General features: G+C 38.7%; 1 protein-coding gene across 1 annotated transcript in view; it reads right to left on the bottom strand.

The window, feature by feature from the left end:
• The window catches only part of LOC133531315 (uncharacterized), an 87,323-nt gene that overhangs the window by 39,186 nt on the left and 26,035 nt on the right, over positions 1–22,102 (bottom strand). The window contains exons 14-25 of the mRNA XM_061869450.1: positions 18,146–18,311; positions 17,385–17,542; positions 16,467–16,620; positions 15,367–15,513; positions 14,297–14,479; positions 12,512–12,631; positions 11,150–11,345; positions 10,292–10,583; positions 7,283–7,440; positions 5,588–5,728; positions 4,989–5,190; positions 3,414–3,578 (exon numbers count right to left, since the gene is read on the bottom strand). Coding sequence (XP_061725434.1) covers positions 3,414–3,578; positions 4,989–5,190; positions 5,588–5,728; positions 7,283–7,440; positions 10,292–10,583; positions 11,150–11,345; positions 12,512–12,631; positions 14,297–14,479; positions 15,367–15,513; positions 16,467–16,620; positions 17,385–17,542; positions 18,146–18,311 — 2,082 coding nt within the window. The remainder of the gene's footprint in view (positions 1–3,413; positions 3,579–4,988; positions 5,191–5,587; positions 5,729–7,282; positions 7,441–10,291; positions 10,584–11,149; positions 11,346–12,511; positions 12,632–14,296; positions 14,480–15,366; positions 15,514–16,466; positions 16,621–17,384; positions 17,543–18,145; positions 18,312–22,102) is intronic.

Raw genomic sequence — 22,102 nt, 5'->3', positions numbered from 1 at the left:
AAGAAATGAGATATTTACCATGTTTGTTTATATTATTGATTTCCCGATATTTTGACACAACTAGAAGTTTCACACAATGCCTAGAGATAGAAAATTATTTATTTATTTTATTTATTGTCAATTTCATTCAACGGATCACATCATATCCAATTTATGTGTTTATGTATTGCATTGTTTTCTACCTAGTTGGTTATTAAATTCTGTTACTGCAATAATCTTTATCTACATAAATTATACCAACGAAAGTTTAATAAAGTATATATTAAAATGAAGTACACAAAATCAGGAATTACATATGACAATATTATTCAAAATCGCCTCCTCTGGCCTTGACACAGGCCCTCAAACGACGAGGCCAGTCATTAATAGCGGCACGCACGATTGTCATGTCTAATTCCGTCACTGTCTTAACTATGGCCCGCTTGAGGGAGTTAAGATTTGTGTGGGGTTTAGCACAGGCTTTTTCCTCAATAACCTGCTATATGGCATAATCCAGGGGGTTAAGGTCCGGGCTGACGGCCAGTATTCGTGGGCAATAAAGTCAATTTTGTTCCTTCGAAACCAGGCTTGAGTTGTTTTTGCCTTATGTGCAGGAGCTGAGTCCTGTTCAAAGATCCATGGCTGGTTTTGAAATAGGGTGTGGCTTAAGGGCTTCACTATTGGTTCGAGAATGGTTTCCAGTTTCCGGTTTTCACACCTTTTTCACAGAAATGAATCTGTGTTAGCCCTGAGTATGACACACCCAAAATCATGTGTGGCGGGTGCCCACATTTGTGCAACGCAATAGGGTTGTTTCCAACTATAAATCTTAGGGCATAATTGTATCCCAATAAATTCTTTTGGATTATAAGAACATGTTAAACTACTTTTAGGGGACCTGTAATGACCATACTTTTGTAAATATTGAATTTAAAATATCTTTTGGCTCACGTCACGTGACCAAACTCGAAACGTCATTGAAGATTCTGATGACGTCACAACTCTCGGATTGACACTGTTGACAGTTAGGCGATTAACAACAAATGACAAATATCAGTTGACAGTTCGTATCTTCTACGTGTGTATGTAGTTATGTGTCAAACCATAAACTGTGACGTCACACAATTTTCAAAGAGCGTTTTGGGCGCGAAAGCATCTGTCAAAATATATTTTGTTAATTTAACATATTTAAAGCCGTTTTTAGTATAAAAGCTGAATTTTAAGGCAACTTTTAGTTAATATAGAAAGTAATACAAGCGTTTCAAAAAATTGGAATACGATTCTCTTTTAGGCCCCAATTCTTCCTTCTATATAATTATTATAGCTCACAAATCCACCACATTATGTCATTTTTTATTTTTTCGGTATTATTTTCGGCATTTGTTTTAACGGAAATAAAGAGGTTGCAAATCGAGTAACAGAACTTCAGAACAGATATCATTTGATATTTACCAGTCGCTTTTCGGTGAAGGAAAACATCGTGAGGAAACTGGACTAATCCCAACAAGGCTTAGTTTTACCCTCTGGGTTGGAAGGTCAGATGGCAGTGGCTTTCGTAAAAACTAGTGCCTACGCCAAATCTTGGGATTAGTTGTCAAAGCGGACCCCAGGCTCCATTGAGCCGTGGCAATATGCTGGGACAACGCTAGGAAGAAAGAAAGAAATCGAGTAACAGAACTTAGTAACCAACTAGGTGTAATAGTTATGATGTAAATGTCCATATCATGTTGGAGTCATATATTAGCCAACTAATTATTCAAGATCAATACACTTAGCTCCCTTAGGTATTCGCCTAAGTACAATCTCGGGCAAAATTGAGTTTTATAAAAGTGAACTAGTTTCTAGGTCATATTTTCTATGAATTGGTCATTTTTGTAGACTCCAATTACAGTTACACTTTTCCTGGTTGTTCGCGGACCAGAATATCGATGATTTTTGTAACTTGATTTCGACGTTGCTAGCATTTTCAATCCAAAAACACATAAAATCACAATTCAGAACATGCGGCAGCTTTGTTTTCTATCAAGTACCTCAAGCACCAGGGCGGCTACCGGGAAAATCGAAATTCGTCAATTTCGGGCATTTTTCTCTGTCACTCTAATTACGTCTTAGTGAGAATAAAAGAGAAAGATCCCCGCAATTTGCGAATTTAGGTTTTCGCGGTAGGCCCCCAGGTCCTGTCAAGTTTCAGCAGTGTTGCCAGGTGAGCGGAAGAGAATTATCGTACTTGAGTGTCAATATTATTGTACCGTTGAAAAAAATATCGTACGCCAATCAAAAAGGCAGCCCCTAAAAATGTCTTGCAAAATAAGCTTAAACTTCCAATTAATAATAAAAAAAAAAGACAATTTTCGTCTAAATTGCGCAAAAAATCTGTTTATGTTTGTGTATTTTTGGTATAGACTCAAACGGTATACAGGAAATTGTGACATTTTAAACTTTAAACTTACACCAAGGAGCCGAACACCCAAAAGATACTAATTTTAGCCTATTTCTGAGAGAAAGTGTCATATTTTGCTTCAAATTACTAGACTTTTAAGGTGGCATCATCCAAGGGCTGAAATTATAGTACTTTAGTGTACGATAATGCTCTTTGGAACATTACGTCATACCGGGGCCCAAATTATCGTACATGTACGACAATTATCGCACGCCTGGTCACACTGAGTGTCAGTGTCGACAGAGTCAGCTAAAAACGCGTCAAACATCGCAACGTCGCGCCGATGCATAGAGTGGCAACGCCGCAATGTATTTGTACACGACATTTGTCACACACACATGAGTAAAATTTATAAAAATATAACGTTGATTATTGCATGATTTCTGTATGAAACAAAGTTTTTCTATTAATTTAGCGCAAATGAATATTCGAAAGTAGATAGATGCGCAACTATTTATGTAATAATATTATGTAATTAATTAATAAATAGCGATTGCTTTTTGTATGAAAATCGAACCACCTTAAATAGTAAATTTCAAGATTAAAATTTAACAATTTGAACGGATTTCACGTAAAATATAAGCTTATAAGTGTGTCCATATTGGGTTGCATAAAAGTTTAAGTCATATCTTTGATACGCATAACAACTTGTGTCATAATCATCATTGCGCACACAAATGAAAAGTCATATTGTGTCATACATTTTTAGCCATAATATTTGATGACATACATAACAGCTGTCATATTTTTTGTGCATACCTAACGAACCTAACCTAAAATGTTATGCGAATTAAATATATGACTATAAAAATTATGACATAACTCATTTATGACAAAAACCCAGTTATGCTCAGGAATAATTTTATTCTGACTAAAGATTTTTATGACTTACACTTTTATGCATAAAGTGTTATGACAATTAAAAATATGAAAAAAGTTGTTATGCGACCAGAGGGAGTCCCCTTATAAGTTATATAAGTTCTCAAAAGCTTACCTGCTTGGTAGCGGCTCCTCCCTCAATCGTATCTCTTTAAATCCCTCCGCGCCCCGCACTCCCCCGAATAGCATGTCTAGTAATGCCCACACGCACACACACACGTCTGGCGGCTTGTCTGTGTGTGCGGGTAAGTATACGGCCAAAAAGAAGCATTCTGCAACTCTGAAATATTAATAATAATAATATATAATATTTTGATGCAAGTATGAGAAAACAGATCCGCGCATATATTAGTTGAAGTTGTGTTATATATTTTAGATTACGACTCTCAATTAAAAATGATTATATCGAAGCTAAGCTGGTTTTATGTACCTAAGAAGATTTAAAAAACCGGACAAGTGCGAGTCGGACTCACCCACCGAGGGTTCCGTACAAATTTAACTATTTTTTTTACACATAACAGCCATAACACCCACCTTGCCCCTAGGTCCTTGCCTAAGTGTGCCCTAAACACTTCCCTGACTGTTCGATATCTGAATCCACATTATAAGTTCCGAGGCGTCACTATTCTTTTGTACACATAACAATCATAACACCCACCTTGCCCCTAGGTCCTTGTCCAAGTGTGCCCTAAACACTTCCCTGACTGTTTGAGCCACTTCGATATCTGAATCCACATCACGTTCCGAGGCGTCACTATTCTTTTGTACACATAACAGTCATAATACCCACCTTGCCCCTAGGTCCTTGTCCAAGTGTGCCCTAAACACTTCCCTGACTGTTTGAGCCACTTCGATATCTGAATCCACATCACGTTCAGAGGCGTCACTATTCTTTTGTACACATAACAGTCATAATACCCACCTTGCCCCTAGGTCCTTGTCCAAGTGTGCCCTAAACACTTCCCTGACTGTTCGATATCTGAATCCACATTATAAGTTCCGAGGCGTCACTATTATTTTGTACACATAACAATCATAACACCCACCTTGCCCCTAGGTCCTTGTCCAAGTGTGCCCTAAACACTTCCCTGACTGTTTGAGCCACTTCGATATCTGAATCCACATCACGTTCCGAGGCGTCACTATTCTTTTGTACACATAACAGTCATAATACCCACCTTGCCCCTAGGTCCTTGTCCAAGTGTGCCCTAAACACTTCCCTGACTGTTTGAGCCACTTCGATATCTGAATCCACATCACGTTCAGAGGCGTCACTATTCTTTTGTACACATAACAGTCATAATACCCACCTTGCCCCTAGGTCCTTGTCCAAGTGTGCCCTAAACACTTCCCTGACTGTTCGATATCTGAATCCACATTATAAGTTCCGAGGCGTCACTATTCTTTTGTACACATAACAATCATAACACCCACCTTGCCCCTAGGTCCTTGTCCAAGTGTGCCCTAAACACTTCCCTGACTGTTTGAGCCACTTCGATATCTGAATCCACATCACGTTCCGAGGCGTCACTATTCTTTTGTACACATAACAGTCATAATACCCACCTTGCCCCTAGGTCCTTGTCCAAGTGTGCCCTAAACACTTCCCTGACTGTTCGATATCTGAATCCACATTATATGTTCCAAGGCGTCACTATTCTCTAGTACACATAACAGACATAACACCCACCTTGCTCCTAGGTCTTTGTCCAAGTGTGCCCCTAACGCTTCCCTAGCTGCCCCCGCCACTTCGGCATCTGAATCCACAGCATACACTCCGAGGCAAGTCAGTACACTGTTGGTGTACACGTCATCTCTGCTCACGCTGAGAATGGGAGTGGTTCCTGTCTTCTGTCGCTTGGCTGGTGGCTGTGTTGGTGAGGTGAAGAGTTCTGAAATATGGAAAATACATAGGTCGCTAGATAAGTTTTGCAATCGATAAATATGAAACAAAGAGGTAGCCTGTCACATATACTTTTTAAAACTATATTCCCATAGACAATATTTGACGGGAAAATATTTACTTTCTTTTTTAACCACGACCGGTCTGGCCTAGTGGGTAGTGACCCTGCCTATGAAGCCGATGGTACTGGATTCCCGGTAAGGGCATTTATTTGTGCGATGAACACAGATATTTGTTCCTGAGTCATGGGTGTTTTCTATACAAATATCCGTGCTCATCACACGAATAAATGCCCTTACCAGGATTTGAAACCAGGATCATCGGCTTCATAGGCAGGGTCAATACCCACTAGGCCAGACCGGTCGTCAAATTGCTTAAGCACAGACCTTCGTAAGCCTTCTGCATGACTTCCACCACGAGTCCCCTAACCTTCGCCGTGGCCGGCTTTAATGCAGCTATCTGAGCCACGCAGCGCCTCTTCATCGCCTCGTCCATCAGCGGCAACCCGTGCTTTACTAGCAGCAGAGCTGCAACATATATTAGTAGTAGTAAAACACTTTATTGTACAAAAAGAAACATAAAACAGGAAAGAACACACATCATTTGTACAAAGGCGAACTTATCCCTTTCAGGGATCTCTTCCAGTTAACCTTTGAGCAATTGAGGAAGACTTTGAGCAAATTATTCATATGATTCTGATGGATTCGAGTCCTGGTTATTTTAGTACAGTCAGCGTCAAATACTTTGTAGCAACCAAATTAGCCAAATAGTTCAGTACACCATATATTTAGTATGGTGTACCGAACTAATTGGCCACATTGACTGCTACAAAGTATTTGACGCTGACTGTACAGTACTTAGTCAGGACATAAGTTCCGTCACAAAAGTTTTGACTAATAAAATGTAATATACTTTGCTATGATTTGAAAGCTTGTTTTATACTGATCAAAACGTAATATTTTAATTAGTTTAAAATTTAGATCGCGTCTTTATTTACTACTTGTTTACTTTGGGATTTTCGTTAGACGCGAATACGCGGCTGGATTTTGAAAAATTATACTTTAACAAAAGGTATTAAAATCAGTGTCACATGAATAAAATAGGTACAATTGTTTATTTGTAATTGTTAGCTTAACACATTGAGTACTCGGCGGGTTCTCTGTTAGTAGTCGCTTTCCTCTACAAAGCGGGAAAACGCTGGGATCGGCTACGAACGTAGCGCTACGAAAACGTTGGTAGCGATTGTGTGGTTATATGAAGACGACACCTGTCACTGTACCCATTGACTTTGAAAAATACACAATCAATTTCTACGTTTTTAACCGATCACCGGAGATACGGGAGGTAGTATTAAAAAAATGAAAAATCGTCAGATGCAAACCAAAACTCACTTATTACGACCACAAGTTCAGAGCTATACTGAACCGTATTAGTAAAGCAATAAGGTTGATTTTTGTTTAATTATTTTTTTACGATTTATTCTTGTTTATAGTTCATCTTTTGTCTTTATAATTAAAAATAAGTAACAAAAAATCACACAAAAATAAGTCTCAGCAGATATGTAATTATAAATCATATACAATCATTTACATTATTTTGTTTTCATAATATAAACTGATTTTTAAAAGCATGTACAATAATTTTCAATAAAAAGACACTTCAAGATTGTTTTCCTTTTTTCTAATGATAAAAAAATAAAAAAATAATAAATAAATATTATAGGACATTATTACACAAATTGACTAAGTCCCACAGTAAGCTCAATAAGGCTTGTGTTGAGGGTACTTAGACAACGATATATATAATATATAAATATTTATAAATACTTAAATACATAGAAAACACCCATGACTCAGGAACAAATATCCATGCTCATCACACAAATACATGCCCTTACCAGGATTTGAACCCGGGACCATCAGCTTCGTAGGCAGGGTCACTACCCACTAGGCCAAACCGGTCGTCGTACTCCAAAAATGAAGTATACCACAAGTTCAGAGCCATACTGAACCGTGTTAGTAATGTAATAAGGTTGATTTTTGTTTAATTATATTATCGTAAAGACATGACATTTAGCTTACCTTTCTGGTCCTTGTCGATCATATGAGGTAGATCTATAGTATCAAACATGTCAATAATATATTCGCTACGGCGCCCTCGTGACAGGTAACATGACAGTATGTGGAGGCACTTGGTACGGTCTGAAGAGGTTACTTTGGTTACGTAGTCCGCTATTTTCCTGTAAAGGTAAAATTACAACATAGAATTAGGAACAGTGTGATAAGGGAAGTGTGGAGTGAACGAAGATGTAGTGACAAAAATTGAGAAAGGTATGTTGAGATGGTTTGGACACGTGGAAAGAATGAGTGAAAGAAGGTTAACAAAGAGAGTGTATAAGGGAGAAGTAGAAGAGGGAGCTGGAAGGGGTAGACCTCGGCGGACTTTCTCTGATCAAATCGGGGAAATCCTGAAGAAAGGCCAGGTCAAGAGCATCCTAAACCGACGAGCGTGTATGAGGAATGTCATGAAAGTGAAGGAAGCGTGGTCTCTGCCTACCCCTTCGGGAAATAGGCGATATTATAAGTATGTATGTATGTATGTATGTATGTAAAGGAAAGTATTTAAAGGAATAAATTAATATATGTGACGTTCTCAATAAAACTTTTTAACAAAAAATTAAACCGACTTCAAATATTACCAAAAGCGCCACGCATGTACCTATAACATTTGAAGAGTTCCCTCGATTTCTCCAAGATCCCATCATCAGACCCCGACTTGGTGCCAACGGGACCATCTCGGGGTTATACCCGTTCGATTAAAAAACAAAATTTGAAAATCGGTTCACGATTCTCGGAGATATCGAGTAACATACATACAAAAAAAATCGGCCGAATCGAGAACCTTCTCCTTTTTTGAAGTCGGTTAAAAAAGGCACAGCTTTGTCGCTTACCATAAAGACGAAATTTGCTTGTTCCTTTATACGGATAACCTGTCAGAGCGTCCTTATGGCAAGCGACGATGTGGTACGTTTTGATAGAGAACGTCACATTGTATACAATCGTCATATAATAGAGAGCTTTTCAAGCTGAGTTGCCTAAGTAAGGTACGAGATTGACAAGCTTGATTATATCACTATTTAAAACAATACTTTTTCTACGAGTCATCTTCAATAATACTTTTTTAAATATAAAACCTGAATAATTAATGAAAATAGGTAAGTAAGTAGTAGAGAAAAATGTAGTTCAATGCCACGTCCGTTTATGTCTTTTCTATGGGAGCGCGGCGGCACGTGATTGGACAAATTCTTTATAGTTGACTACAGCGTATCGAAATGTATATTACAGTTGAGTTAGGCCATAAATGAAAAGTACGCAATTAAAGTTTGGTATACGAAATCTTAATTCAACCAGCACAGTCGACGAGTAGAAAAAATATTAATATATATAAAGCGGTCGTAGCCGAGTGGATATGACGTCCGACTTTCAATCTCCGGATTGCCTGCCTGATTGGAGTCGCGGGTTCAAACCCCGGCTCGTACCAATGAGTTTCTCGGAACTTACGTACGAAATGTCATTTGATATTTACCACTAGCTTTTCGGTGAAGAAAAACATCGTGAGGAAACCTGCATACATCTGTGAAGAAATGCAAAGGTGTATGTGAAGTCCCCAATCCGCATTGGGCTAGCGTGGGGACTATAGCCCGAGCCCTCTCGCACATGAGTGGAGGCCTGTGCCCAGCAGTGGGACGTATATAGGCTGAATTATTATATATGTATTATTATATTTTGTACCAAACTCGAAAAAACATTTAAGGTCTCTTCCACCAAGGAGTTCAACAATGTTCGTTCGCTGCTCTTATCCAACTCTATCTACTTTCTTGGGACCCTTCTCCTGCAACGTCCTCCGGTTCGCGGTTGCCACTCAGAAACATTTTTGCCGTCTGTTAAATTTTTTTTTTTTTTTATAAATATTATAGGACATCATTACACAAATTGACTAAGTCCCACAGTAAGCTCAATAAGGCTTGTGTTGAGGGTACTTAGACAACGATATATATAATATATATGATGGTTGTAATAAGGTTCACTTTGGTAAGTTGTGGTTTTTGCATTTAACTAAATGAGAAAGACGTGTGATCTTGTACGAGTTTATTAAGCGACTGGTAGGACATATAAAATAGAAAGAGAAGGCGGGAATATACTTAAACAGGCATGCATAAGGTTCAAATTTAACACAACAATATAAATATTTATAAATACTTAAATACATAGAAAACACCCATGACTCAGGAACAAATATCCATGCTCATCACACAAATACATGCCCTTACCAGGATTTGAACCCGGGACCATCAGCTTCGTAGGCAGGGTCACTACCCACTAGGCCAAACCGGTCGTCAAAATTCGACTTTTACTCGGAATTAGACTTTTATAGAACATTGTACAACGGGTAAGTGAAATTTTGTACGAGAGTCTATATATTAATGACTGGAGTAACAATATTCTTAACCTCGGAGTTACACGCAATGTTTTTCATCACACTTGCGATGAAAAAACTAAATTTTAAGTGAAATAATTCTAAAATACAGTGACATTTCAAACATTCGTCCGTCATATTGTCATTCTTTGACAGGTTAGATATCGAAGGCACAGACCTATCCGACGTTCAGCCACCACTGAAATTTGTTTTAAAATATTTCAAACGGCTATTATATTAATCAAATTAAATATTTTTAAACATGTTTCAAAAGTAAAACTCATTTATACCTAGTTAACACATTCACTGCCAGACAAAAAACGGCGCACTACCCCAGAAACCGGTGGTCTATAGCTGCGTACAAAACAACCCGCCCAGCGGGTTGTCCGGCATCTGAACAAAGTTCACGAGCGCCCACCAGGTGGGTTCCCGGCAGTGAATGTGTTAATTCGCATAAATTAGTAACAAATTAAAAAAAAAGCTACAACAACGCAAGGGAGCTTTTTTCACAGTCCATAACTCTCGCGGGAACAATACAGGCCTTTGTCCTTCAGTACACCTCCATGAAATAAGATCTTTTTCGAACAAGTGTGATGAAAAAAATCTTAACTCACCTAAATTCTTGTTCGCCGCAACATTCCGCACACCCCACCGAGGCATAATACAACACACGAACATAACACGTAATCACATTACACTTGTCCAAATATCTCCTGAATTCACCCAAGGCTGGTCCCTTTTCACTGGGCACCCCACACGCCATGGCCAGGCCGAAACATTCGGCCACATTGGATGGATCCGTGTCTAATTTTGCCACGAGTTTAGACAAAATTGTGGGTATGTATTTGATTTTGGATATCGTTTTGATTGTTTTGAATAACGCCTTTTGTGTGTCGTTGTGTTGATCTAAAACAAATAAGGAAATTATAAAGACAAATTACGAGTAAGCCTTGGTTTTATGATTTTTACAACCGGTCTGTCTAGTAAGCTCTGGTGGCCCAGCGGTAAGAGCGTGCGACTTGCAATCTGGAGGTCGCGAGTTCAAACCCCGGCTCGTACGAATGAGTTTTTCGGAACTTATTTACGAAATATCATTTGATATTTACCAGTCGCTTTTCGGTGAAGGAAAACATCGTGAGGAAACCGGACTAATCCCAACAAGGCATAGTTTACCCTCTGGGTTGAAAGGTCAGATGGCAATCGATTTCGTAAAAACTAGAGCCTACGCCAAATCTTGAGATTAGTTATCAAGCGTACCCCAGGCTCCCATGAGCCGTGGCAAAATGCCGGGACAACGCGAGGAAGAAGACAAATGTCTATGTGTAAATGTATGAAACAGGCAATTTTTTTGAGATTTCAAGGTCGGTCACATAGTAAAAGTTGCTTTACTATGGGACCAACCCATTATAGTAAAATTTATATTTAATAAATAAGGTATGGTGAGACAAGGTGGTAAGATGTTGCGTACAAACCTTCATAATACGCCTCAAAGCTCTTCCACTCAACTTTTACACTCCCATACAACTCCAAGAACGCCTGCAGACTCCTCAGCAAACCATCGAATACGTTTTTACGACGATTTTCCATACACGTCCTGATGAGGTGGTGGGTGATGATGTTAAGGTCTTCGCTGGAGAGGTCTTCTTTCCAGTATAATATGGTGTCAAGCTGAAAGAAAATATACAAGGTGTAACAGAAATAGCTGGGATACGTTTAAGGTCATATTCGAGATTGTTTTAATTAGGAAACAGTAGAACATAAACATTTTTTCGCGCGAAATTTTTTTGTCCTTGGAGGTGGGCCGACTTGGACGTGGACCTACCCCATATAGATTTTTTATTAAATGTGTTTTTTTTTATTCTTCTTTTTCCTAACCGGAACACGATACTACATCTGATAAATTCGAGACACATTTTTTTGCGCGAGGAAATAGTCCATCTCTAAAATGAAAAAGAGAAGAAGATACGATGGTAAAATTAATTCATAAATATAGCCGGTCAAACAACTGTCAGTAGAAGGCGCAAAACTAAATTTTTCTGTGTGACGATAACCCTTCGCGCCTATATTTTTAGGGTTCCGTAGTCAACTAGGAACCCTTATAGTTTCCCCATGTCTGTCTGTCTGTCTGTCCGAGGCTTTGCTCCGTAGTCGTTAGTGCTAGAAAGCTGAAATTTGGCATGGATATATAAATCAATAAAGCCGATAAAGTCGTAGAATAAAATCTATTTTTTTTAGGGTACCTCCCCTACACGTAAAGTGGGGGAGAATTTTCTTTTTGCTTCAACCCTACAGTGTGGGATATCGTTTGATAGGTCTTTCAAAAGTAATAGGGGTCTTCAACAAACATGTTTTGATAAAGTGAATATATTCGGAGATAATCGCTCCGAAAGAATAAAAAATTTAACTTTTGAACCATAGGTCAAAAAAATATGAAAAAAATCGTAGAGCTTAAGAAAGACATTAAATGAAAATTATAGCGAACATGATCAGTTTAGCTGTTTTTGAGTTATTGCAAAAAGTTTCCCCTTCATAGTAAAAAGACGTACTATCCACTGTTCATCCCTTGATTAATAATCTACTATACTTTAAGGTCCAGTTTAGCTTATTGTGACGAAAGAGTAACTGCGGAACCCTACTCTGAGCATGGCTCGATATGCTCTTGGCCGATTTTTTAAATTTGCTCTTTTTTCTACAGACGGAGATGGCTTGACAGATTTTTTTTAATACTACGTCGGTGGCAAACAAGCATACGGCCCGCCTGATGGTAAGCAGTCTCCGTACCCTATGTACGCCTGCAACTCCAGAGGAGTTGCGCGTTGTGTTGCTATACTTACTATATCCAAATGCAGTCCGTTCATACACCTCCCGTCCTCAACGGAGGCGAGCACCGCGAGCAAACCCGGCGCAAGAACACTAGCTTGCGGCTTCAGCTCTTCTTTACAGTTGCAGATCACCTGGACAACATACAGTAACCTTTGAACCGCCACAGTCTGAATTTCGTTAACTTCGGGGTATCGGTAAGTATGTTTAAGGAAACTAAATGGCATAGTTAAGAGGCTGTCAACACCCAATGCCCTTGAAATTGATGTTACTTAAACAGTTTTTTAAGAAAGACTATTTGTTTTAGTCAAGTAAGAAAAATATATGTTCATATTAATTATAGTTCAAAGACCGTGGTTGTACTCGATACACGATTGGACGAAATCGGCTCGATAGAAAATAATTGCAAAGATTGGTCTTAAAATCACAATTAAACGGTTTTATGTCTTTATTGTTTTGACTTATGGGTCTGCAATTAAAATCACAATTTCAAAACATTTATATCTAAACCGTGGTTGAGTAAAATATTACACTAATAATCCACTTTTTTTTATTTAAATACTTTTCTTATTATTCCCTTGTCCCTGGCCAGTAACATGCGACAGTGCTATCTCATTTACTCAGATACAAATAGACAGTGTGCGCGCTTTAGATATTGACAGCCTCTTAATTAAAAAAAAAATGTTTTTTTTTACTATTTTTATTTGTACAAAAAGTAACTAAATGTTGCATATAGCGTTGTTGTAACACGGGCATTACATTTAACTCAACCAAACAATTGAAAACTGTGAAATATCAATGTCATTTCGAACGTCGATCGTCCGAGATAGTACTTACGTTTAGTAGCAAATGTATGAACTCGCACTAAACACTAATCAATAAGTAAACAGGCCCTAAGGCAAGTGTACACGCTCGTAAGGGCCTTATAAGATAGAAATTAATGATTGATTATCTCCGAAATGGAATTAATTAGAATATCGGTGTCTTTGAGAATGTTACTTAATTTAAGCTCAGGAATGCACCCTTGAAATTAACGCAAATCAAAAAAAACACGGTGTATAAAGACATGCAATATCTAGCTCATTTCGCCGCCGCAAAGAGAATTTGAAATATAGGTGGATTTTCAAAGAAAATTTTGTAGCCACGGTGAATTTACTGCCATCTTTCGACACTTGATTCAAACTTTTAGAACGCCATTTTATTTTGATCCTTATTAATTCACTGATACGTGTTTAATTTGTTAAATATCAAAAAGTGGCGCCATCTTACCGGGCATCGGCTAAAGGTTGTGGCGCCATCGCTCGAAACTATGCCGCCATACCTTTGGCTTTTGATCTATTAGATGGCGCCACTTTTTCCTTATTTTAGTCATTATGTTGTATCTACTTTGCTGTGTAACTTTCTCCTATTTAACCATTTGTTCACTCTATGTTATTTCATGTCTTTCTTCTTTTTGTCTGTTACATACCGTGATCATTCTCACTTGATGGTCTCATCGGAAGATCAGCAACATGCTGAGATGAGGCCATTTCGTGGCACTTTATACTTTCTATATTTTTGTTATATTACGTAATTTATCTTGTTTGTGTTTACGAATAAAAATAATTATATTTTATTCTATTCTATTCTAAAAATGTGGGCAAGTCTTGTACCTGAGCTAGCAGCCACTTCAGATTCCTTCCCGGTGTCCCGGCCAGTAAACACGCCATAGATACGCCAGCGATACGCCTACCGCGTGGCGTAATTTGGCCGTGACCGTGACAGTTCAGTGGAGTTTCCACGAGGGATATATCTTTTACCTGAGCGAGTAACCACTTGAGATTCTTCCCCGAGGTCCCTTCTTTCAGTAAACACGCCAGGGCACGCCACAGACTCGCCAGCGTCGCCACGCCGGCCGCGTGGCGGAGTAACGCCGTGAGCGTGCCGGCGCAAGGGTGACAGTTCAGTGGCGTCTCTACGAGGGATATATCCTGTACCTCCATCTGCAATTGAACGTTTTTTAGGGTTCCGTAACCGAGGGGTAATAACGGGACGCTATTGCTAAGACTTCATTGTCTGTCTGTCTGTCACCAGGCTATATCTCATGAACCGTGATAGCTAGACAGTTGAAATTTTTACAGCCGTATTTCTGTTGCGGCTATAACAAATACTAAAAACAGAATAAAATAAATATTTAAGTGGAGCTCCCATACAACAAACGTGAATTTTTGCTGTTTTTAGGGTTCCGTACCTCAAAAGGAAAAAACAGAACCCTTATAGGATCACTTTGTTGTCCGTCCGTCCGTCAGTCTGTCTGTCAAAACCCTTTTTCTCAGGAACGCGTGGAGGTATCAAGCTGGAATTTATATCAAATACTGAGGTCCACTGTCCCTTGGAGCTGTGAAAAAAATCAAACTTCTAAGCCAACGCAATCAAAAGATACAGCCGTTTATGCAGCAAATTTTCGACACTCGCAAGGGAATCAAAACCTACAGGGTACTTCCCGTGAACTCAGAATCTTAAAATTTGGTACGAATCAACATCTTATAGCACAGATAAAGGAAAAATTGCGAAAACCGTACATTTCTATACGGAACCCTCGGTGCGCGAATCCGACTCACACTTGGTCGGTTTTTTTGCGTAATGGAACTGTTCGTGCGCGAGTGTGACTCGCACTTGGCCGGTTTTTTATTGGCTATGTGTTAAAAGGGAAATTAAAAACGATAATGGCGCTCTAAGCGGTACATGTGTAACTTTTTATATGCTCAAATTCTAACATTGTGATTTTTCGTATGTCGCATGTGTAGGGTTTTTCACCTGTGTCACTGAGCTTTTGAGACTGATTCAAATAGAAAATGTAGATTAGATTAAAATAATCTATAGTACATACTTGTTTTTCTTCACTGGTGTGTAGATCAAACAGGTTAGGATCCTCGGAGAGAGTGCGAAGGAAGATGCGAGAGCGCTGCGTGTGCGAGGGAGACAGGGTGCTGGGCTCGAGCGGGACCGCCACGGGGAGTAATTTGGTGCGTTGCGTCTGAAAGAAAAGACCAAATAAATATAAAAAAGGATGCCACTTAAAAAAATTTTTTCTTGTTTATTTATTTAATATAGCATATTGTACACCAATCAGATTAAATAAGAAAAGTAAATAAATATTAAAACATATAAAGTACCGCCAATTTCGTCCATATTTAAGTCGTTAAACTGCCTGCCTCCTTAGGCCTCTTGTGCGATTGCAACCTTTTTTAAAGCCCTTTTAGGGTTGAATGAAGGCTACCGTTTTTGTGGCTACCGTTTTTGTGCTCATCAGTTGACGCTGTAGTGTATAGACGTCTCGAGCGCTTACGTCATGGTGACGTCACTGACAGTTGCGGTCAGTCGATGTTAGACCGGCGAGCAACGCGGTCGTACCGCGTGATATTTGTGTTGACAAACCGTTGGAAATACATTATATCGTATCATTTACTGAGGTAAATACAGTACTTTACAGGCGTCACTGTAGAGTGAGGTCCAGAAAAACAGACCTCAAAATTCTGCCATGCTTAGTTTAAAAAAACATTCTGTTTTAACATACACAAAGGTATTTTAACGTCTAAATTTGCCTTTTTTTAAACCTATTTACTTTGGCATATATTTTAGTTGGCACTTATTTAAAACCACTAACATTTATTGGATTATATTTAATGTTTACCACGATTAATCAAAGATGGAAAAATATTTATTTACCACAATTATGAATAAGGAGTCAAAATTCGCGATAAACAAGCTTGCAACACTCATTCTATCCATTTGACATTTTGGAAGACCTTCGTCTACACTAGCGCCCCTAGCGGCGAAATTAAACGCAATAGCCCTCATTCCTAATTAAAAACTATAAATAGTTTTAGTTTAACTTGATCAAGGCCTATAGTCATTATCATGAAAATCATCATTCTACGTAGACGAAGTTGAGGATAGAAACTAGTATTTAATTACATTAGGACTAACCCAGCTAGCGCGTATAGGTAGCACATATTCTTCCTTCTCATCGACAATTCTCTGTAACGCGTCTGTACCGAGCAGCTGTTCGTATAGAGGCGCCGGCGGCCGTCGCCGGCAGATGGCGGCACACATCACATTGTATATCAGGCATTGGAGCTTTCTGTGCAGAAAACACAAGAAATAATTAGTAAATAAGTTTTTGGGGTTTTAAGCGCTGGTGACCTAGCGGTAAGAGCGTGCAACTTTCAATCCGGAGGTCGCGGGTTCAAGCCCCGCCTCGTACCATTGAGGTTTTCGGAACTCATGTACGAAAATATTATATGATATTGAACAGTCGCTTTTCGGTAAAGGTAAACAACGTGAGGAAACCGAACTAACCCTAGGCCTAGTTTACCCTCTGGGTAGGAAGGTCAGATGGCAGTCGCTTTCGTAAAAACTAGAGCCTATTATGACCTAGAGAGATTATGACCATCGACATTTTCATATGCCGCAGGTGTAGGGTTTCTCAACTATGTTGACTTTTATCAGAAATCGCAACAGATGTCAGCGTGCCGTTTCGGCAGTCGCACTGTATAGGGACGCCAGATATAATGGCAAATATATGTGGTACCTGTACATAGTGTAGAGCTGATCATCTGGCTAAGGACAGTGTAGGCTCTCTCTGAGATGGTGGCAAAGTCTCCACGTTTCCCTCACAAGGTGCAAAACTAATGCTGGCGATTCTAAGGAAGACGTGGGCCGCTGCAACTGTAGCATTAGGTGGTCGCAACGATTATGACCATCGACATTTTCATATGTCGCAGGTGTAGGGTTTCTCAACTATGTTATTGACTTTTATTAGAAATCGCAACAGATTTCAGGGTGCTTTTTCAGCAGTCGCACTGTATAGGGACGCCAGATTAAATATATGGCAAATTAATGTACCTGTACAAAGTGTAAAGCTGATCATCTGGCAATGGACAATGTAAATTCTCTCTGAGATGGTGGCAAAGACTGCACGTTTCCCTCACAAGGTGCCAGGGAGTAGATTTCGTTGAACTGTATAAAACTGATGCTGGTGATTCTAAAGACGAAGTGGGCAGCTGAAAATGTTCAATAAGTTTTTGGCTAATACTCATCAAGACAATTCTAAGTACCCCAAACACAATTAGGTTACGCTGGTCCCATGACCTCCTCCTGTCCTCATCATCAGATCAGTTCCATGTCATTTACATATGTATGCAAAATTTGAGCTCAATCGGGAAGTGGGTCAAATTTAGCTTCCAAAATTTGACCCACATTAACATACTTTCGTGAGTAATCCAAAATAATCTACACATTTGGGTTCGTCTTTGACGTCTCTAAAACTGGTCAGAGATTTTAATTTTAATTATAATTATAATTAACACAAAAGTTATGGTCTCAAAACCAAGTTTTTGGCCTAAAATTGTTCAACTTTGATGCCAAATATCTCGAAGACAGTGAACTTTGAAGTAAATATGTGATACTATATTGCTTAAAGTCGTTGCTGTTTATATAATAAGCCACAAAAAAACATTAGAAAACTAAGGGATTCAGATCGAAGGTCATTGGTGCTAGGGAGCCCCTTAAGGGATCGCGGGATGCGCAAAAGATCTTTATGGGTCGAAGTGTATCCGTAAGGGCTTCCGAAATTATAAGATAAGAAAAAAGTTTTCGTAGTTTACCTTTTCAAAAGCGACTAGCAACAAATACAGACTGATCATGTACTCCTCCCAGCATTTCCTGTAGCTGGGATGCGCCGGGTCGCTTTTAGGTCTCTTCTTGAGGTTACCCAGGATTCGGTCGAGCACTGACGCTAGGAATCCCTCGAAGATGTCTGTTGATGAGTGCCTGGGGAATAAAAGTGTCCATTAGAAAGAGTAATTTGATTTTTGCGGGCGTATTCATTGAGATTAGAGTAGAGTTGTAGTAGAGGTCATCCATGAATTACATACAGGTACAGGTATAATATAGAGATGGAATGAGCTACCTGCCGAGGTTTTCCCGAGGGTCTACAGTATGAGGTTCTTCAAAAAAGGAGTGTACAGATTTTTAAAGGGTCGGCAACGCGCATGTAACACCTCTGGAGTTGCAGGCGTCCATAGGCTACGGTGACTGCTTACCATCAGGGGGGCCGTATGCTTGCTTGCCACCGTCGTGGTATAAAAAAAAAAAAAGAGATGGAATGGGGGAGGGGGGAAATGACCGACCGAGATGCCCTTACGGAACTTTCAGTACGAGTAGCAGAGTAAGCGCTTTATTGTTTGTCCTTTTCATAGTCTCACTTCACCTTTCTGCGTACTTCCAAAAAGTCCTAAGTAGACGTAGACGTTTTTTGTTTCCCACCGTTTATGGGGGGTAACAAATAACCCGACCAAATTACGTAGGTTGTTTTTGGTATGTTGTCAGGAATGTTAAAACGTGTTTTTATCATTTTGTCGCATTGCATATGTTTCCTCACGGGCGCACGCGTATAGCACATCTATACGTTCCTACCATCTATGATTAATCACATCACCCTTTAACGTCATCTGGAACCGATTTTTTTATTTATTCGCTGTACATTTAAATAACATTTTTTATTTATATTATTTTTGTTACTAATCGGTTTCGTGTTATAACATTTCTAATATTGCTTTCATAAAAAAAAATGTTAAAATAACAATACCTACTTCGATATACCAATTTCGTTGAAAACAAAATTGCCAAATATGTGATATCACACCAGGGTGGAGGGGGTTAGCCAAATGTGACCAGGTGTGACAAGGAGGGGGGAGGGGCCATGAAAATCTTAAAAGTCGTGTGACGTAATGATGACCCCGATAAGTTTGCTCCCGTATTAATTAAATCCGTAAAATAAACTATAGTAATCCTTTTTTAAATTTAATTTATTTTTACAATCTTAGCCATTGGACAAAACCTGAAATCCCACGTAGGGTTACTTCTCAGGAATGCTCTGACGTTAATATTTTTTTAATTAGAACCAAAGGAAAAAAAAATTTTTTTTTCGAACAAAAGTTATTTGCAATAATCGACAACAAAAAGAAACACACTGTGTTAATATTTGGCAGTGTTTTTGACAATTTGTTCGAAATATTTGATAATGATGACATTTTTCAAAAGTCAGAAGCTTATTAGTGTCATAAATAAAAAAAACCGGCCAAGAGCGTGTCGGGCCACGCTCAGTGTAGGGTTCCGTAGTTATTCTTCCGTCACAATAAGCTAAACTGGAGCTTAAAGTGTAGTAAATGGTACCTTTCACCCGAGTTAAACAAATAGGCTTTGCATAATCAGTACCTAATTAAAGTAAGTCTTTTTACTATGAAGGGAAAACTTTTTGCGATAACTCAAAAACAGCTAAACTGATCATGTCCGCTATAGTTTTCATTTAATGTCTTTCTTAAGCTCTACTGTCAATAACGGCCATAGAAGTCTCTCGAGCAGCAAATAGATGGCGCAACGGTTGCGTCGATGGAGCAACGTCACTGCCATCAACACGTCACACCACTTCGTTTCTATCATGGCCGCAAGAGGGCACTCGCTCGTCGCAACTATGGCGCCAGCATTCCTACCAAACGGACCAATCAGCGACGTTCGTACCAATCACGCCACTGGAACCTCGCAACGTGATTAGCCGAGGCAACTGTAACCAGATTATTGGAGGGGAGTTCGTTATCCAGCCGTTTGAAAATTTAGACCGACGCGGCCATTACGCTTGGAACTTTGGTAGCGAAAACAACTGTAAATTGGTTGTTGGGATAGTGCTAAAAGATAAGTACTAGATTTAGTAATTGCCTGCTATTACCTGTGTTTTTGGTAGATTTAGCTGTTTGTTGATTTTACAATTAGTGTCTAACGGCTTTTGGTTGCTTTCTTCATTGTATTTAAATAGCGGTCGCGTTTGTGGTTAATATCAAGCTTTAATTTAAATTCTAACGTTTTGTATTTAACCGTTAAACTATAGTGATAGTGATTAGCTCTGTAGACGTTGCAAATTGTACTATGCTGTTAATAGTGTTCTATTTTGAATAGGGTTATGAAAGTTAAGATTAATTATTTAAATTCAGTTAAAGTCGTCTTTGCTTAACAATTCAGTTGTAATTTAAATCGTTATTTAATATTGCCAGTAATACTAGAATACCTAGGTATTCTAGTATTTAGTACTTATCATTTAGGAAGCTAGGTTTTCTAGATTTAACTATTATTGTGCATTATGGTTTCTATAATCGTGATTACGTAATTTATAGTTTAATAAACGTGCATATGATTTTGATAATGTGTAAATAAATATTATACCTGCACAATGGTTTTCCTTATTCTAAATTAACATTAATTAAGTATCCCTTATTTGATTTTACTGTCAAATGACATCTTGGCGTAAGTAGTTGAGAAATAATTGCGCTTTAGGCTTTTGCTATTAATAAATAGTAGGAGTAGCAGTTTTGAAATAAATATGACTCGCTCAGGGCTTTGAGTATTATTTCATTATTAACAATTGTTTAACACTACTTTCACGATTTTTTTCATATTTTTTGGACCTATGGTTCAAAAGTTAGAGGGGGGGGGACACATTTTTTTTTTCTTTCGGAGCGATTATCTCCGAATATATTCACTTTATCAAAAAATGTTTCTTGAAAACCCCTATTAGTTTTGAAAGACCTTTCCAACGATACCCCACACTCTAGGGTTGAAGCGAAAAAAAAAAATTCACTCCCACTTTACGTGTAGGGGAGGTACCCTAAAAAAAATTAAATTTTTAGATTTTATTGCACGACTTTGTCGGCTTTATTTATTTATATATCCATGCCAAATTTCAGCTTTCTAGCACTAACGACCACGGAGCAAAGCCTCGGACAGACAGACAGACAGACAGACAGACAGACAGACAGACAGACAGACGGACATGGCGAAACTATAAGGGTTTCGTTTTATGCCATTTGGCTACGGAACCCTAAAAAGATAATCAAAAAGGTTGAAGAAGGTTCCATACTATTCTTTGAGGATATTACCTTAGGAGCTACTAACACATACAGGCTGCTCCAAAGTAAAAATTGGTAATTTGTTTATTTCTTCGAAACTGCTACACCGGCTGTTATGATACTTTGTACACCGGTTCCAAATACCCTAATGCATATGTACATTTTGGCTTTGTCCAATGTCAAGGGACACACTGTAAAAATGTCAAAATGACAAAGATTGTAGTTTTCCTTGTAGTTTGTAGTTATGTCACCCCTCTTACTAATAATGAAATCGACCGCTTCCAGAAAGTGGAGTCTTAAGCGAGTCGTGGAATTCAAAGTACAAACACAACAACAATTTCCTTCCTTTGTTCAACAAATAACTATTGTTGTTGTTGTCCTAAGGCACCCCAGAGGTGCAAAGGGCCTTCACAAGCTCGCGCCGCACCTTCCTATCTTCAGCGACCTTTCTGGCCTCGCTTCCAGCTCAACCTTTTTGACACTTAGATTTTATTCTAGGAAGATTCAAGAATAGTATTTTTTATACAATTTTGGTGTTTGACGATCCCTTTGTGAAATTCTTATTATTAAGTTTGACATATACAGGGCGTCCCAAGACTATGGGACATCAAGGGAAAGTACCATAAATATCGTAGATAGGATATTTTGCTGAAAGAAGTCTTT

This window comes from Cydia pomonella, chromosome 25 (assembly GCF_033807575.1).
Source record: "Cydia pomonella isolate Wapato2018A chromosome 25, ilCydPomo1, whole genome shotgun sequence".
NCBI classification, from domain to species: domain Eukaryota; kingdom Metazoa; phylum Arthropoda; class Insecta; order Lepidoptera; family Tortricidae; genus Cydia; species Cydia pomonella.
Note: the sequence above shows the minus strand (reverse complement) of the source record. Positions and strands in the feature narration are given on the sequence as shown.